Below are 17,666 nucleotides of genomic sequence, written 5' to 3'. Positions count from 1 at the left end.
AAGTGCTAGGGATACAAAGAAAAGTAAAAGGCAGTGTCTGCTTCCAAAGCTCTAATAGGGAAGACAACTTGCAAACAACTATGTATAAACAAACTATATACAGGATAAAAAGGAAATAATTGACAGAAGGCACAAGAATTAAGGGCAATTGGAAAAGACTTCCTATAAAACATGGGATTTTAGCTTGGATTTAAAGGAAACTAGGGAAGCCAGGAGGAAGAGTAATCCTTTTTTTGTTTTTGTTTTTGTGAGGCAATTGGGGTTAAGTGACTTGCCCAGGGTCACACAGCTAGTAAGTGTCAAGTGTCTGAGGCCAGATGTGAACTCAGGTCCTCCTGAATCCAGAGAAGGTGCTCTATCCACTGTGACACCTAGCAGCCCCTAGGAAGAAGAGTATTCCAAGCAATGAAGTGTCACTGGATTGAAGAGAATGTGTGTGTGTGGGGGGGGAAGGTTGGGGTCTAAGGTATAAGAAGACTAGAAAAGTAAGGGGAGGTACTTTTTCTTTGGTCTTTTTTTTTGTGGGGCAATGAGGGTTAAGTGACTTGCCCAAGGTCACACAGCTAGTAAGTGTCAAGTGTCTGAGGCCGGATTTGAACTCAGGTCCTCCTGAATCCAGGGCTGGTGCTTTATCCACCGTGCCACCTAGCTGCCTCAAGGGAGGTACTTATTAAGAACTTTGAAAGCCAATCAGAAAATTTTAAATTTAAATCTAGATGTGATAGGAAGTCAATGGAGTTTATTGAGTAGAAGGTTATCATGGTCAGACCTGAGCTTTAGGAAAATAGTGGCAGAATGGAGAATGGACTGGAGTGGAGAGAGATTTATAGTAGGCATACCAGCCAGTTGGCTATTGCAATAATTCAGGAGTAAGATTACGGCTACCACCAGGGTGTAGGCAACATCAGAGAAGAGAAAGGGGGTCTACATGAAAGATGTAAAGAAACTGACAGATTTTGGCAATAGATCAGTTATAGGAGATGAGAGACTGTGAGACATCGAGGATAATAGGTTCCAGGGGGACTATAAAGATGGTGGTACCTTTGACAGTAATAAGGAAGTTTAGGAGAGAAGACTGTTTTGGGAGAAAGATAATGAGTCCAGTTTTGGACATATTGAGTTTGAGATGTCTGTAAGACATCTAGTAAACTATAAAATGAGCTGGAGAAGGAAATGACAAACCTCTCCAATGTCTTTGCCAAGAAAACCCCCAAATGGGGTCATGAAAAGTCAGACACAGCCGAAGTAACTGAACAATGCAACAACATAGGCATCCAGTTTGAGATGTCTAACAGGAAATTTCAGATAAAAGTCTGGAGGTCAGGAAAGAGGTTAGGACTTGAAAGTAAATTTAAGAACTATCAGCATAGAGATGATAACTAAATCCATGGGAACTCCTGAGATTACCAAATGAAAACAATATAAAGGAAGAAGAGAAGGGGACCTAGGACAGAACCCTTATGGACACTTATGGTTAGAGGGCATAATTTAGATGAAGTTCCTGCCAAGGAGACTAAGAAGTCATCAGATGAGGAAGAAACCCAGAAGAGAGTAGTGTCCCAAAAACCTATGAAGAAGACAGTATTGAGAAGAAGATGATCAATAGGATCAAAGGCTGTAGAGAGGTCAAGAAGGATGACGATTGAGAATAGTCCATTAGATTTGTTAATTAAGGGGTCACTGGTAACTTTGGAGAGAGCAGTTTCAGTTGAATAATGAGGTTGGAAGCCAGACTGAAGACATTTAAGAAAAGAGAGTAGAGGCATCTATAATAGATGGTTTTCTCAAGTAGTTTAGCTACAAAAGGAGGAGAAATATGGAATGAAAGATAACAGGTATGAGAAAATTGAGTGAAGGTTTTTTGAGGATGGGAGAACCATGGGCACATTTGTAGGTAGTGGAGAAGCAGCCAGTAGATTGGAAGAGATCAAAGATAACTGAGAGACTGGGTTGATTGAGGGAGCAATCTACTGGAGGAGATGGGATAGAATGGTAGTCTGAAATATTTTATGAAATTTTATATTTATAATTCTCACAATATATTATTGAATGGGTTTGTCTGAGAGTCTTCAAGTGGTAATGCAGTTTCCAACATCATTGGTACCTTCTTCAGAAGTATTTATTATCTAGACTTCTATTTTTCTTTATGTGCTCATTTCTTTAAGCTTACTTTTTTTGTTTCTTTGTTTCAGAGACTTCCAAAGAGTGCTGAGTTGGTGCTCAAGGGAACATGGAGAGAGTGAGGGGATATTTGGATCAGTGAGTGTGTATAGTAGAAATTAAGGTAGTCATTGAGTGCCAGGGTAAGTGCAAAGCTGGCAAGTTCTAGCTGTGCACTGAACCCTGGTCCAGGGGAGACTTTGCATGGGAGCATCAGGTCTGGTCTCAAGCATCCCCTCACAATATAGCTATGACCACATCAAACAATGATAAAGAAGCTGTGGATTAGATTTTAGGTCCTACTCCCTATCCAAACCCTAATTTCTTCTACATCTTGCTTTGGGATGAACTTTTTTTCATGCCCCAAAATCACTTGTGCCTCCCTGGGAGATTCTCTTTAAAACAGAGTCTTTCATAAAGGTCACCACAGGATTGGTGAAGCACCAAGCTTTTTAAGTCATTATTAAATGTTTTAGATATCTATCTTTTTATAACACGGGATGTAGCAGTTTTCATCAACTTCAGACAGAAGGAAAGGTCTTGGTCCATGAACAATTTTCAGTGTTTGAGACCCATTTGAAGTTATTTGTCAGTGTGTTCCAAAAAATGGAGGGGGGAAATGGAGAAATAGCTCCTCCCTTGGCAATATTTTTGGGGTTAACTCAGAATGAAAATCTTCAAGATAGGCAGTATGGGGCTCAGGAGGCACTTGGTCCATTGGGGAAAGCAACATTCCCTACTTGATGATTGGGACAATATCCTTCCACTAGAAAGGACTCTAGAGGGTAAGGCTGAGACAAATGCCCCACTCAAATTCTTCCATAACAGAAGTTCATGTCTAAAGTTATTAGAGGGAAGTGTCAGTCTATAGTGGCCCAGAATGAAGTGTGAGGAGGGAGAGGAAGAGTAGATCTTCTGTACTCAAAGGAAGGTCAGGGGGGAGGTGTTACATTTGAAAATAAGACAAGACCTTCGAAATGGAATGCTATGGTATTGTAATCATTTTTTTAAAATAAAGGAGTTATCAAATATTTGTGACTTTTGGCCCACCCTGTATCTTAGATAGAAAACTTCTTATATTTTATTCTCTGGGGAAGTCCTGGTATATGTTCAAGGTTACATGTAGAAACGGGTGAACCACTTTAAGAAGATGGTAAATAGATTAACCTAGTCAAAGAGGATTTTGGGGGAAAGAGGCATAAATAACAACAATGTCTAAAAAAGTTTTCCAGTATTATTGCAACATTGTACTCTTGGTTTTATGTCATTTAGGAGATATTGCTCATGGAAGACCATCCTAAGTATGATGTTCTTATTGACTTTTCTCTTTATAGGTAAGTTTTAGTTGAATTATAAAAGGTTTCCTAAAATCCTTGTAGAGGATGTTTCAAGTCATGCAAGTTCTATAGGCACATAAAAGATATGGTTCCAAACTAGTAACTACTAGTTACCTGTAAACCCAATCTGGCCTTGTTCACTTGGACCAGCACTTGTTTTCCATACCTTTTTCTGTTGTTCTAACACATACACACACACACACACACACACACACACAGAGGATTTTTGTTTTTTGTTTTTTGTTGTTTTGGAATTGGGAATTGCATGTCATGAAATTGAAATATGAACTCCCCTTAGTATCTTTTAAAAAAATATGTTGAAGTAAAAATGTCTTTCTACAATGAATGTATACCACTACTTTGTGAAGGACCTGTCTAAGCCCAGGGGCCCAGGAAAGGTTTCAGACTAATGATATGCAGGCCAAGCCACCAGCCAGGGCACTAAACTTATTACTGAATTTCATATGTACTTTAAACTACAAACAGAGTTTGATTTATTCCAACAAAATTATATGGCATTGTGTTACTTTTAAAATAGCTTCAAATATCAGTTAGTCCTATTAGTTTCCTACTAATAACAGACATCAAGCTGTACAAGTTTCCAGATAATGATTCAACTCTATGTTTCAATAACTTTGTTTTTCTACAACTAACAGGACTGTATTATAGTGAAAATCTGAAAAGCTCAGAATTACCTAACATACCAAGACAATTATATGAACTATTTGCCGATTATGGATCTAAATTCTACAATTACCAGGTAACATTTATATTAAATTGTTTTCTATGTTACATGTTTAAAACTAATACTTGTCATAAGGCCAGATAAGTTTCCAACATATTTTTTTAAGTCCACCAAAATAATTATATGTTTTATTTCTTTTTAAGAGCTACTCTAGCTTAACAGGTCTTATTTTATACACTTTGGTCAATTAAGAAAATGAAATGTTTCATTTTTCATCCTTGTACCTTTGTTCCCATAGCTTTATATGTGCTTTCCTTAATTCTTTGTTCTATTTTCTTCTTTTTATGACAACTCCTAAACTTTCTTACTATCTGTATTGTTTACTTGCAGAAAATTACTTGAGTCAATGATTCTTGTACTTGTAAATTCTCTTACATTTAATAACAATGTAAAAGTTCTGATTAGTATTTTTCTTCATTTAGACTGTCTTCTTGGGGCTACTGGACTAAATTTATCAAAGTAAAATCATTTTATTTTTTATGAAATTGTTAAGCTAAACAAACCCAAAAAATAGTCACTAGTGTTTCTGCTGTGTGAAATCAGAGGATGGCAGGGATCAGGACCAATCACCAACTGGCTCATGACCAGTTTTCAAAAGTTCATTAATACAAAGCTTCATCAACCATAATACACAATTTCTCTCCTTCACTCTCTGCCCCTGTATTCTCCTTCACAACCTTAGACACACAAGGTTAGGCAGTCACTTATAAAATATCAGAGCTGGAAGGGGACCTTAAAGGTTCTCTAATACAACCCCTTCATTTTACAAAGGAGAAACTTGAAGTGGAATAAAGTGACTTGCTCAAGATTATACTAGTAAGTGGTAAGTTGAGGCCTGAACTCAGGTTTCCTGGATCTTTTGACTTCAAGTCCAGGACTCTTTCCATTGTCCTGTCCTATGTCCCTGCTGTCCATAGTTAAAAAAAGGTTGGAAAATTTGTGTAGGAGCATTAGACAAAGCACATCACAGAGATGTTTTTAATGAAATACTTCCAGCAAGGCTCGTGTTTTAAAATCTATGCACATTCAAAGTGGCTTGTGTCTGTGTGACATTTCCATTGGTGTAATGTTAAAACAATCAGGAAGCAGTATAATATGGAAGATAGAAAACTAACTGTCCTGGGAGATGCTTCTGATCCATACTGGCTCCATGACTCTGGGAGAAAGCCACTTAACCTCCCAGGAAGGAAGGGAGGGAGGGAAGAAGGGAAAAAGGGAAACAGGGAGGAAAAAATTTTGAGTGGAACTATACCATAGGAAAAAAAAAAGTCCCTACCTGCAAGGAGAATAGTAGAAGAAAATAGAATTAGGGGAGTATGGCCAGTTTTTTTGAACTGAGAAGTCACAGAGACCATGAATGGTGTTATAGGGCAATTAATTGGCACCTTTCCAAAAATGATAATATTGATCTGACTGCTGTTCCCAAGGCTAGATGTGGAGCATTCCCTATACCAATGATCTTATTCCTGAGGCAATAAGTTCCCTTCCGGTCCTGTGTTTATGGGGTTTTTGTTTGTTTGTTTTGCAGAAAATCCAAGTGTAATAATCTTCTTTTCAATAAGTGTCTAAGATGCCAGCTGATAAAACTTTCTGGAATATTTAATTTATCCATTTGTATCTTGGCACTTTGGAAAAAACTGAAGTGGCCATATTGAAGAGTATTTTATCATAAGGGAATATTTTATTTAACACTGCTTTGTCATAAGAAGCATTATAGATATATAAAATGAACAAAGAAATGTAGAAAAAAGAGTAATCTCTTTAATTTCTCTGATTCCATGTGTCATATTCTCCACAACAAAAATAGAGTTACTATCATCTCTTTAGAACAAATTTTAAGATAGTGTTTAGATTATTTTCCTGTATTGAGTTTTCAAATTAAGTATAGACAAGAGATAGAAAAGTAGGTTATATGGTAGTATAACTAGGGAAATTTGTTATTACTTGAATAATTAGATGGACCCAAAGAATGCTAAGCTAAGTTTGTAGAAGCTTGTCTTAAAGCTCTGTCCACAACTTTTTCCATTAAATTTTTCTCAGTGACTTATATGAAAACATTTTACATATTTTTCAAATCATTAGATGATATGAAATTAAGAGAAAATTAATATATTAAAGTTTTTTAAATCCCAAAAGATCTCAACAGGCTGGAATAATGAATTAAATCATAAATGAAATTGAATAGGGATAGATGCAAAGTCCTAAATTTAGGTTTCAAAAAATCAATCTAAAAAGATACGATGGGAGAGACAAGCAAAAATTTGAGGGCTTTAGACCAGTGAGTCAACATTGTGATGTAGCATCCAAAAAGCTATTGCTGTCTTAAACCTAACATGACTCACAAATTCTTTGGGCTTCAGTTGCCTTATTTTTTAAATGAAAGGGTTTATTTAGATGATTTCTAAGGTCCATTCTAGCTCTAAATCTATGATCCTATGAGTTAAAAGAAATATAATTTCCAAATTCAAGAGAGGTGATGTCTCACTACATTCTTTGATGATCAGGTCACGTCTGGAATATTGCATTTACTTAATGTACAGTACATTGTACAGAGGCAGGGAACCAGAATGCTTAGAGGGATTTGAAAATAATGGCATGTGAAAATTGATTAAAAGAATTGGGGGTAGTTAGCCTGAAGAAAAAAATTATGGAGAACATCATTGTTTTCTTGATCTATAGGAAAGGTTTCCACAAGGAAAAAGGTTTGAATTTTTTTCACTTAGATCCATATGAGAGAGAATTGGGACTTATTGGTAAAAGTTCTAAAGAAGGTAATTTTAGCTCAGTGTAACAAAGATTTTCTAACATTTTGAGCTATTCAATATTGAATTGGATGCCTTATTTGGTAATGAGTTTACTATAAATAGAGGTATTCAAGTAGACTAGATAACCAATTCAGAATAGAACAGATTCATGCTTTTGGCAATGATTGAACGAAATGACCGATATATCTTCTAACACAAGACAACCATAGACTCTCTTAGATTCTATAAATATGGCATGTATATTTTCATTACAACCATTTGTTGTAAGAAGATTTGGCTAGGATATTGGAAATACATTATGAATAGTAGCAATACATATGTTTATGCTGAACATGAGTCAGGCATGTCCCTTGAAGAAATAGTTATATTTCAATACTTTATTGACATAAATCTTAACTGGTCTACAAAGTGTTGTGTTACCAACAAGTTACTAACCCTCTCAAGACTGATACTCAGATGACAGATATAAGATATATCCATGGGACCATTCTCAAAACTTAGTAGAATCTGCCAGATCTCATACTCCCAGTTGCAGAAATTTTGTAAGCACAAAGTTAATTCTAACATCATAAGAACATTTTCATCAACTAGCATTTTTAGGCTGAACAAAAGTGGAGAAAAATTTTAAAATCATGCATAATGGGTCCACTATAAGTTTTCAACTGAGTTCTCACTGAGGCAAAGCAAATCTCACTAATTGATTCACTATCCCATTCACCCCCAGTGGCTATTCCCCCTTTCTTTGTATCCGTACCACTCAGCACAGTATCTGGTACATAGTAGGAACTTAATAAATGATAGCTGACTGACTTGGTAGAGTAACAATAATTTCATGTAGCAAAATCTTGGTAAGTCCTATAAAGCTGCTATAGAGCCTCTCTACTAAACCATCTTAAAATCCCCCATCTGTTTTTTTTTACTCTTTCAATATTAGTAGCCATACCTTTTACCTTTCTTAAACACGTATTCTCTATAGTAGCATAGAAACATGGAGCATCTATGGTACAGAGAAATACGAAACATGGTAGATGTATTGAAGTTTTATCATAGGATGATGTGGATTTCAGACACATCTTTATAAATACCTAGTTTCGAATGGGGAGATTTCAGAATGATTTGTTCAACCTGCTTTTTTCTTACAGGCCAGAATTCGTATGGCTAAAAGTAAAATGGAACTTCTAAGGTGAGTAGTTGTTGTTGTTTTCTGTTGTGTATGTCTTTCTACTTTGGAAAAAATAGTATCTTTGAGGTGATTTAAGGGACACATATGTATTTAATAGTAAAATATACTTACCTTCCAAATATTTTCCTCCATGTCAACCAAGATCATGTTTTTTTCTTCCCCATTTAAAAATGTTAATAAGACTCTTTTAGTTGGAGATTATTTAGTTCAGACCCCTCATTTTAAAGAAGAGGAAATCAAAACTCAGATAATGAGTTGATCATGATCACATAATAAGGTGGTGATAGAACCTGGGGGAAAACCCAGATCTTCTGAAGTTTAGCCTAGTAATCTTACCTCTACACCATGATTTTAGTATAGTCAGTCCTCAAATTAAAAGCAATTATGATTGTTCTATTCATACAAATGGTATATTAGCACATTATCACTCTTCCACCTACCCTGGGACCATTCTGTCTCCACCTTGCTCACTTCAGGGATCAAGAAAATTGTCCTGGTTCAGTGGCATCACCTCTTACCTGCTTTGGGTAACTGTATGAAGGTGCCTTTACCTGAGGAAAACCTCTTGACTTTTCCCTACCTCACTACCTTCTTCTCTCTTCATTCTACTTATGGGCCTAAAAGGTCATACACCTCTCCAATCCCCTCTCTCCTCATAAACACCTCTCTACTAAACCATCTTTACTTACATAAAAGAGTGGTGTCAAAACAGAAGTTCCATTGCAAGCCGGAAAAGCCACATAGCAGATGTCTATGACTTAAAGACTAGATACTCAGAATAGGCTATGGGAATAGACACGTCCAGGCAGGCAGGTTTTCTGTGTCAGAGACGTCTAGTTCTGGGCAACAGGTAAGTGCTCCAGGAGGGAGATGGAACATATTTTCAGTAGAATCACTAAGTAGACAATAGTAGAGCTCCAGCTATCCAGTTCGCATCAGGGAGATATGATAATTAGCAAGGAACCATAGAGTTTGTAGTTTTCAGGCAGGCCTTTGTGTCTAGAAGTAATGGAGGACCAAGGTACTGGGCAGGCAACCAAAGCAAGAACAAGTGAATGAGATAGGGGCTCAGTTACTGAAATTGAACACAGAGAAAAAGATGAGTCCAATTTTTGGAATCAGGATACAAAGGTCAGAGTAAAGGTCAGAGCAAAAGAAATAAGACTGAGCTTTGGACCCAAGGTTTCCTATGTTTCTCCTGTTATAGGTCAGATTGCTCCTAGACCCTGGGAACAAGGTTATATCCCCAAGTAGGGGATAAGTGTTACCAACTAATTACACCAAAGGAAAGAAAAGCCCATAAGTTTTAAAGTAAGATTACATGTAATAAAAACCCATCAAGCCCCTAAGTCCTTGAAAATACTCCAAAGTTTGATTTGGATTCTCTATGAAAGTTTCTACCTCTTGATCCTTTTCTAATCATACCTGCCTTTCCCCAAGAACCAGTATTCACAATACATTTTAAAAAATGAAAATTCAGCTTTACTGGGTTCTTTTCCTGTTAATATAATTATAGCAGTATTGTTTTCTATTGTTCTTCATTGCAAATATGCAGTATAGTATTTTAGATATATTAAGGATGAATAAATTTTTGGTGACCTAACCACCAATGCTAACCATTTTCCAAAGAACAGGCTTACAAACAAATTTGGGGGGCACAGTCTATTTGTGAGTCACAGAGCATTTGGACATTTTTGCTTATGTTTTGGGGAAATTGTTCACTTAAGTACTGGGTTCTACTTTGAGGAACATTCATAACATTGAGAAGATGTTAATTAAGAAAAAATAACATCCAATTTCCTGATTGCCCAGCATGGTTAGATTAGTAAAGATAATCGGTTACCTTTTCTTTTAGATACTGCTTCTATATCAGGCCTGAGTCATTGTTTAGGATGAAAATTTGCCCTTTTCTATTTTACAACAATATATATTATTAAAGTCTTTTGTCAGAGAGATACGTGTGATCTTATGGAATTGTGAAATTCCAGAGGTAGAAGGAAGCCTAGCTATTACATGGTCCATCCATATTTTAACATTAAAGCAGCATTTTTTCTTGTTACACAAAAAGAATGAGAGGTATTTATTGAAAGTTGTTTTCCTCAGTTTTTATAAGGGAACCATTCTGTTTAGTCTGTTGGAAAGATTCACACAGGGCTGCCAGAAATTTAGGCTCAAGTCCCACCTTTTGTAGCTAATCAGGAGGCCTCTGTTTCCTCCTCTGAAAAAACAAACCAAAAGAGTTGGCCTCAATTACTTAAGATCCCTACTAGCTTTAAAGCCCATGATCCCATGAAATTCATCATAACCCTTTTTGTAACTGCCATTTCCTTAAAATGTTATGTATTTGATAATAAGCTGTCATATAAAAATAATCATTTTACTTGGTAATCTCCTGAGGTAGAAACTTCTCTACTCACATGCAAAATATAAGGCAGTTATAATTTCGTCTTAGTTGTCTGAGAATCAGAGAGGATAAGTGGCTTACTCATGGTCACAAAGCCTGCCAGAGGCATGGTCAAGGGCCCATCAAAGGCAAATGTGAAGGGCAGGATTTGAACCTAGCTCTTCCTAACTCTTAAGTCTAGCATTCTATTCACTCACTATGCTAAGCTACCTAACATAATCTAAGAGTTATATAGTTCTTTAATAAAACCTATCGGGGGCAGCTAGGTGGCACAGTGGATAGAGCACTGGCCCTGGATTCAGGAGGACCTGAGTTCAAATCCAGCCTCAGACACTTGACACTTACTAGCTGTGTGACCCTGGGCAAGTCACTTAACCCTAATTGCCTCACCAAAAAAATTAAAAAAAATAAAACCTATCAATCTAACATTTTTTTTTGTTCCATAACATCTCTTGAAAGAGAGTATCCCCACTTTAAAATAAATTTTAGACTTTGGAACTAGAAGGACTCTTTAGAAGCAATCTCATTTAACCGCTTAACTTTATACAAGAAAAGATTGAGCCCCAGAAAAGTTAAGTGACAGAGCTGGGATATATACTCAGCTATCTTCAATTCTCTTTTCATTATATTTTGCTGCTAGAAACAGGAACATGAAGTGGAAAAAAGCTTAAAGTCACACTAATTGTAGCCATCTCTGTCAGAATTATAATGCATTTGATTCTTATGGCAATTATATTTTTTAGATGTTGGGTATGATATCCTGTTGACTATACCAATTGTTGGGTATGGGCAGGGGCTCAGATGTATACTCTCCGAACCCCCAAGATAACAACTTGATACTGAAGAAAGCCATTGGCAGCTCCAGGGTTAAAGAAATAGAATTTATTTATTTATTTATCTATTTATTTTTTGGTGAGGCAATTAGGGTTAAGTGACTTGCCCAGGGTCACACAGCTAGTGTTAAGTGTCTGAGGCCAGATTTGAACTCAGGTCCTCCTGACTCCAGGGCTGGTGCTCTATCCACTGTGCCATCTAGTTGCTCCAATAGAATTTATTTAAAGGAGACTTACTTAGTGGAAGGGGTGGGAGCAGGGTATCACTGTCCAGGATGGCTGCTGGACATTATGTGAATTCTCATCTAGCTCCTCCCCAACCTTCCTTCCCTGATATTTATACATATAAGTTATATAAGCATACTTGGCAGAAAGCCTTTGTCTGTATAAGCCGGAATCAGAGGTATAGGGGCATGTGCACAGGAGGTTGATTAGTCAAAAAGTTGTGTGACATCCCAGTGCTCGGTTAGGATATGAGTCTCTTATTTTGATATTGTGTTCTGCATGTCTGGGATTCCACACTCCACCTATACTTCTGTGGGAAACTATTGATAAGAAAGTCTGTAAGATTGTCAAGGACAGGCTAACAATGTGTTAGTGTGTCTAAAAGATGCACACAAATACTTTATTAATTAAAAAAAAACGATGCACATGCACACGTATCTCCCCTTAGGTAATGCAGTAAATGGGAGGTCAGATTATTTTCTTTGTGAGACCAGGCCATACAGCTACAGCCATGGTACCCTACACTGGACAAATGTTCATTCTCCATTCTCTGCTCTCTCTGAAACATTTATCTTTACTATGTTAAGATAATATATTATATACATAAATATTATTTTAAGAACTTCTGTTGATGGCTTACTAAGCCCATATGTAATTATTTAGGTAAATAGGAAAATGCAGGTGGTCTTTTACCTCTTTCTCCTTTCTAATCAATTTCTAACCAATTTCTCATTTTTTAACAGGAAGGGAAAGTACTATTTGGAAAAGAATTCCCGAGAAATTCTGTCCCTGACTAAACAGATAGAAATCATGAAGGCTGTACTTAACGATTTAAAGAACAAACTGGACAACTACATTGTGAATATTTATGAAGATCCCTTTGGAACGCAGGATGATTCAGATATTCCTGATGAGGCAAGAAAGGATTCATTTGGGGTTCTGTTTGTCATCTTTTTAATGAATTCTGTGTATGAAGTAATTGTATTAATGCCAAATCAGGTTTGACTTTGTCCCCATTTCTTCTCTAATATAGCCTTGGCACAAGGTATGCCCTTAACCCTAGAAGCTTACTTTTCTCAGTTTTTCAAGACTTGGTAGGGCTGACTTCCTGCCTAGAAAAGTGCTTAATTTTGTTTTGTTTTTAATCCAGGTAAAGAAATAACAATTTAAAGCTGTCAGTCTTTTACTAGGTCCATTCTCTAAGAGACATACAGAGACACACTCGTTCCAACCAGCAGAAGCTCTGGGAAAAATTCTGAATTAGACAAACCTTTTCTTTAGCAACCTGGCCTCATTCTTCCTTCTGCAAAATACCCAATAATTTCATACTGGGCACCTATAACCCATAGTTTCCTTCTTTCTTTTTATCCTTTCCCCACCCCATTTCCACATTTCACTCAGGATTGTAGTCATCCAACAATTCTAGATGTTCATTTCATTTATACTCTAGCTAATAATGCAAACTGATAAACTGTAGCATTAATGATTGTCTAAAGATGAATATGTTTACCTTCCTAAGGGCAGTAGTATTTCAATAAAGAACTATGATAATGAAATCCATTTAAAGAAATGAATAATTTCTTAATGGCAGACTTCTAGGCATCATGTCAAACCAGTAGAGGAGAGATTACCAGCCTGAAGTAAGATGTAATTTACATTTATCTCAGTATTTATGCAAGGTTCAAGAAAAGAATGATATAGACAATTTTCTTGGTAATATTTAAAAAAATAATCAGTTCTGTAAGCAAATCAAGGTTTGAGAGATATACTAGATAGTTCATCTTTTTAAAAACAATACTGGATGGGTCACTGAGCAGAGAAGATGAATGATAGACTATTTGGCTTCTAGATTAGAACCTATGGAACCAGAGTTGAATGAACCAGTAATTTAGTCATTCAGACAAATGGAAATGCTTGTGTAGGCTCATCATTAGAGTCTAGACCTGTTTTCATGCCGCATGCAAACAATTAAACAATGATAGCCAAATGAAAATGAAAGAAGCCACTACCTTCTCTTCCTAACTCCCATCTTGTAACAAAAAAATTCAAGGTTTTGTCAGAATCGTAGAATTTCAGAGGTGGAAAGGGTTATCAGAAAGCCCCTCGATTTTACAGATGAGGAAATAGAGATCCAGAGGTTTCTTCAAAGTGACTTGGGTAACTACTGGCTGTATAATCTAAGGTCCCTGACTTCTAGTATATTGCTTTTTCCATCGAAAAAAACAAGCATTGATTTTATATTTTATTTCACTCTGAAATTGATTTTGTCCTGTAACTACCTAAGTCATGATTCTTTGCTTCTAAACTTAGCTCAGAAATTCAACTGGTGTGTAAGGAGTTAAGTTTGAAAACCCAGTTCTCTGGCTAATCACTGTTCTATTTTTGAATTAAGGAAATCTGTTATGACGGATGCAGGTAGACACCAGAGAGTCTAGTCTTGTATCTTACACCACCAATCTATCCTTCAAGGATATCTTGTTTGCTTATCCAAAGAAGTCTGGTCCACTCTCTTTTAACATTATAGGTGGAATCAAATAATGAATACTTAGTCATATGAGGGAGGGAGGGGGTTATTGCTAGCCCCATGATTCCTAACTTCAGATCAATTATATTGTTTCCCTTGCCTCAGCTATGTAACCAGTCATGTTGTCCTCAACCACATGATGTCACCTAGCCCGTTGTTCTGTGTTCTAATAATATAAAAAATGAGTTAAGTCTTCATGTTGGATTTTTGGCATACATTGAGGCAAGCCACTAGCACCCTGTTAATAAACTGTTATTTTCTTTCGTTTTGCTAACTAAAAATATTCAAGGCATGACAATATGAGAGTTATGAAGATATAAATATAAATTTATTTTAAAACCATAAGTGTTATTAAGATAATATTATTTCATAATAATCTTACTTAACATTAATAAATGATTACTATTAGTATTAATAATATAATGATGATAATAGCTTACATACAATATGGTACATTAGAAATTTGCAGAGTTCTCATTGTAATCCCATAAGGCAGGTAAAACAAGTGTTCTTATACTTATTTTATAGATGAGGAAACTGATTCCCAGAGAGGTGAGGCTGTACGGCCTCATAAGCTTAGTAAGGGCAGAGCCAGAGCCAGTACTCAAATCATGGTCTTCTGACTTCAAGTTGAGTACTCTTTTGACTGTATCACAATGCTTTTATTGATAGTAATGGTATTAGAAAATAGTATTCTCAGTCCTAGAAAATTACTGCTAAACAGAGAGCAATCTGGAAGACACTGAAACACCAAATTTTTTAAATACAAAAGTATAAAAGAAGTTTGATTCTAATAAACATTTAAACCCTAAACATTGTTCTGAACCCTACCACATCAGGGTGATAAATTTCATTGTGATACAGTACTTCATTGTGATATAATACAAGTAGCTCTGTATATTAACTATAAATCATTCATTTCCTCACAGGAAATAATGACCTTGGTGAATTATATCCTTAAAAGGATAAAGGAGGATCAAATCAAGATGGCTGACTATGCCCTCAAATCTGCAGGTGAGTTATATACTGAGTAAATAACACTCATGACAAGAGAATTGGCTGCAAATTTGTATATGTTTCTATATCTGTACATAGTACTTCAATGTTTCCATTCTTTATACTTCTTACTAAGTAAAAACATGACTCTACCTGGCAGTTTAAGAGGGAACATAAGAATGAGTATGAACATGGTAGAAGACAGAAAGGGTAGTAGCTTTTTTCTCTTTGAAAGAACTAGGTAGATCCTCCTCACTGTCCCCTCAAGCTCCCTACCACTACCAGTTGAGAACACAAGAAAAATAAAACCTATTATAAAATGTAAATCAAAACCAATTTCCACGTTGTTTATGGCCAAAAAAATGGTCTCATTCTCCATTCTGAGCCTTTCACATCTCTATCAAGGTAAGGTAGCATGTTTCATCTTTAGTCCTTTATAATCCTGCCTTTAAGCTGATAAGAATTTAGCAGAATAATATTCCATCACATTTATAGACTATGCCTTGTTCATCCATTCCCCAAGTTATAGGTGCTATTTCAGATTCCCATTATTTACCACCTCATAAAGAGCTATATAAATATTTTTATATATACTTAATAGTTTGTTTTGCTTAGAACTTTCCCTCCTTTAATAAACTCTCCTAATTCCCTCTCTTTTCTCTCTCTTTTCCCCTTCTTCCTTTTCTCTCCCATTTCCCTGTTGAGTAAAATGAATGTCTGTATCCAATTGTAGTGTGTGTGTGTGTGTGTGTGTGTGTGTGTGTGTGTGTGTGTGTGTGTGTGTGTGTATTTTTCCTTCCTTTGACCAGTTTGGATGAGTGAGGTTCAACAGAAATGAAGGTTAGAATCTTCTGTAATGTAAAGATTATTGCTACTAAAGTTGGTCATATTTTTTGTTAAATGTCAATTTTTGAAGGTAAATACATTTTTAATTCAACATTTTGAGTGCTGATTATATATAAGGAAATATAACATAAAATTTATGAGCTATGCTCTAAGTACCTTCCAGTGAAAGTGATCCCAATTACTGTTCCTTTAGGAAACTGAAAACAGAAGGTTCATAGCTTATAGCACCACTATTTCAGTCAGTTGACAAAGGGATGGATCTATACTACAGAAGTAAACTTGTACATCTCTAAAACTTCAATATATGAACTTTTGTTAAATTTTAGAAAGCAAAGGCATAAAATGAGGTTTAACAACCTGAAACTTAGCTTGGGTAGAAAACTTTTCCAATGTCCTGCTCTGATCTTAACATAGATCTTAAGAAAATCACTTATTTTTTCTTCAATTTTCTTTTGTCAGTTAGCTACTTTTAAAAGTGTTTTCAGATATTCAAATGAAAGATACCATCTTCAGTAAAGTGATATAAAAATTATTCTTGCAGTGCTTTTTAGTGGTGGTGTTTTTTACTTTTTCCTGATCTTGAGATAGCTTGTCCTTTATTTCATGAATTGCAAGATTTCAAGAATCTTGATAATTGGAACTATCCCTTGTTAGCAGTTATAACCAAGGAATTTTTCATCAGCCAAACAGTTACTAATAGGCACAATTCCATTTTAGTTATTATCTCATTTTTCAAACTGTAGAATTGGAGAGAGAGAGCTATCATTACTTGCTATAGGCAATAAAAGATAAATTAGATGGAATTAAGACTTTTTCATATAGTAATTTTAAAAAGCTGTGATCTCACAGGGGTATGAATACTCCTTTCACCAAAGCTGATGATAAATCTCCCACTAAAATGTGCAATCTTCTGAGAACAAACTTCTATACTACCTCATTTTTCTATTAACCTTTTCCCTTTTATTTTTAGAATCATACTAATCTCTTTCTGTTTCTATCTCTTTATTGTCTAATTTCAGGTGCCTCCATTATTGAAACAGGAACATCTGAGAATTACAAAAATGATAAAGCAAAGCTATATTGGCGCGGGATAGGATTCTTAAGTTATGAAATGCCTCCTGATGTTATTCTTCAGGTAAAACCACAAAATGAAATAGATCTTCTTCCTCATTTTCCTGATTATGGAATCCCCAGCCCTCAAAGCTGATTAAGAGGAGAGACTCTACTCATTCCTTTTCCAGAGAACTAATATAATCCCCCTACCTTTTCACAGTTCATTGGGTAATAGAATTTAGAATTTGAAAGGATCTTACAGATTAGATCATTCTACAGGCACCACTTTTCTAACCTGCCCCAGCCACTGACTTATTCGCATTTCTAGAAAGTTTCAACATTCAGTTCTCTTAGGATTCAATTAAATTCTCTTTTCCATTAAAAACCCCCCAACAACCCCAATACTGGATCAAGCTCAATTTAAACAGTAGTTTATTTAATTCCCAATTGTCCTTACAGGTTCCTCATAAATTGACATTTAAACTGTTAATGCCAGGTCCCTGTACGTCTTAAACAAACGGTATTTCTGTCTATAGTCTTTGTGAAAGAGGTTGATGAAGTTGGTATTATATTCATTACACCAATATTTTTACCT

At 35.8% G+C, this 17,666-nt stretch overlaps 1 protein-coding gene across 1 annotated transcript in view; it reads left to right on the top strand.

Moving 5' to 3' along the window:
• Nucleotides 1-2,230: 2,230 nt before the first annotated feature.
• Nucleotides 2,231-17,666, top strand: part of SUN3 (Sad1 and UNC84 domain containing 3) — a 47,340-nt gene continuing 31,904 nt past the window's right edge. Inside the window, exons 1-7 of the mRNA XM_044001128.1 lie at nucleotides 2,231-2,259; nucleotides 3,433-3,494; nucleotides 4,154-4,257; nucleotides 8,150-8,190; nucleotides 12,396-12,567; nucleotides 15,106-15,190; nucleotides 17,038-17,153. Coding sequence (XP_043857063.1) covers nucleotides 2,231-2,259; nucleotides 3,433-3,494; nucleotides 4,154-4,257; nucleotides 8,150-8,190; nucleotides 12,396-12,567; nucleotides 15,106-15,190; nucleotides 17,038-17,153 — 609 coding nt within the window. The remainder of the gene's footprint in view (nucleotides 2,260-3,432; nucleotides 3,495-4,153; nucleotides 4,258-8,149; nucleotides 8,191-12,395; nucleotides 12,568-15,105; nucleotides 15,191-17,037; nucleotides 17,154-17,666) is intronic.

The sequence above is a fragment of the Dromiciops gliroides genome, chromosome 1 (genome assembly GCF_019393635.1).
Source record: "Dromiciops gliroides isolate mDroGli1 chromosome 1, mDroGli1.pri, whole genome shotgun sequence".
Lineage (NCBI taxonomy): Eukaryota > Metazoa > Chordata > Mammalia > Microbiotheria > Microbiotheriidae > Dromiciops > Dromiciops gliroides.
This window is presented reverse-complemented; position numbering and strand designations above follow the sequence as displayed.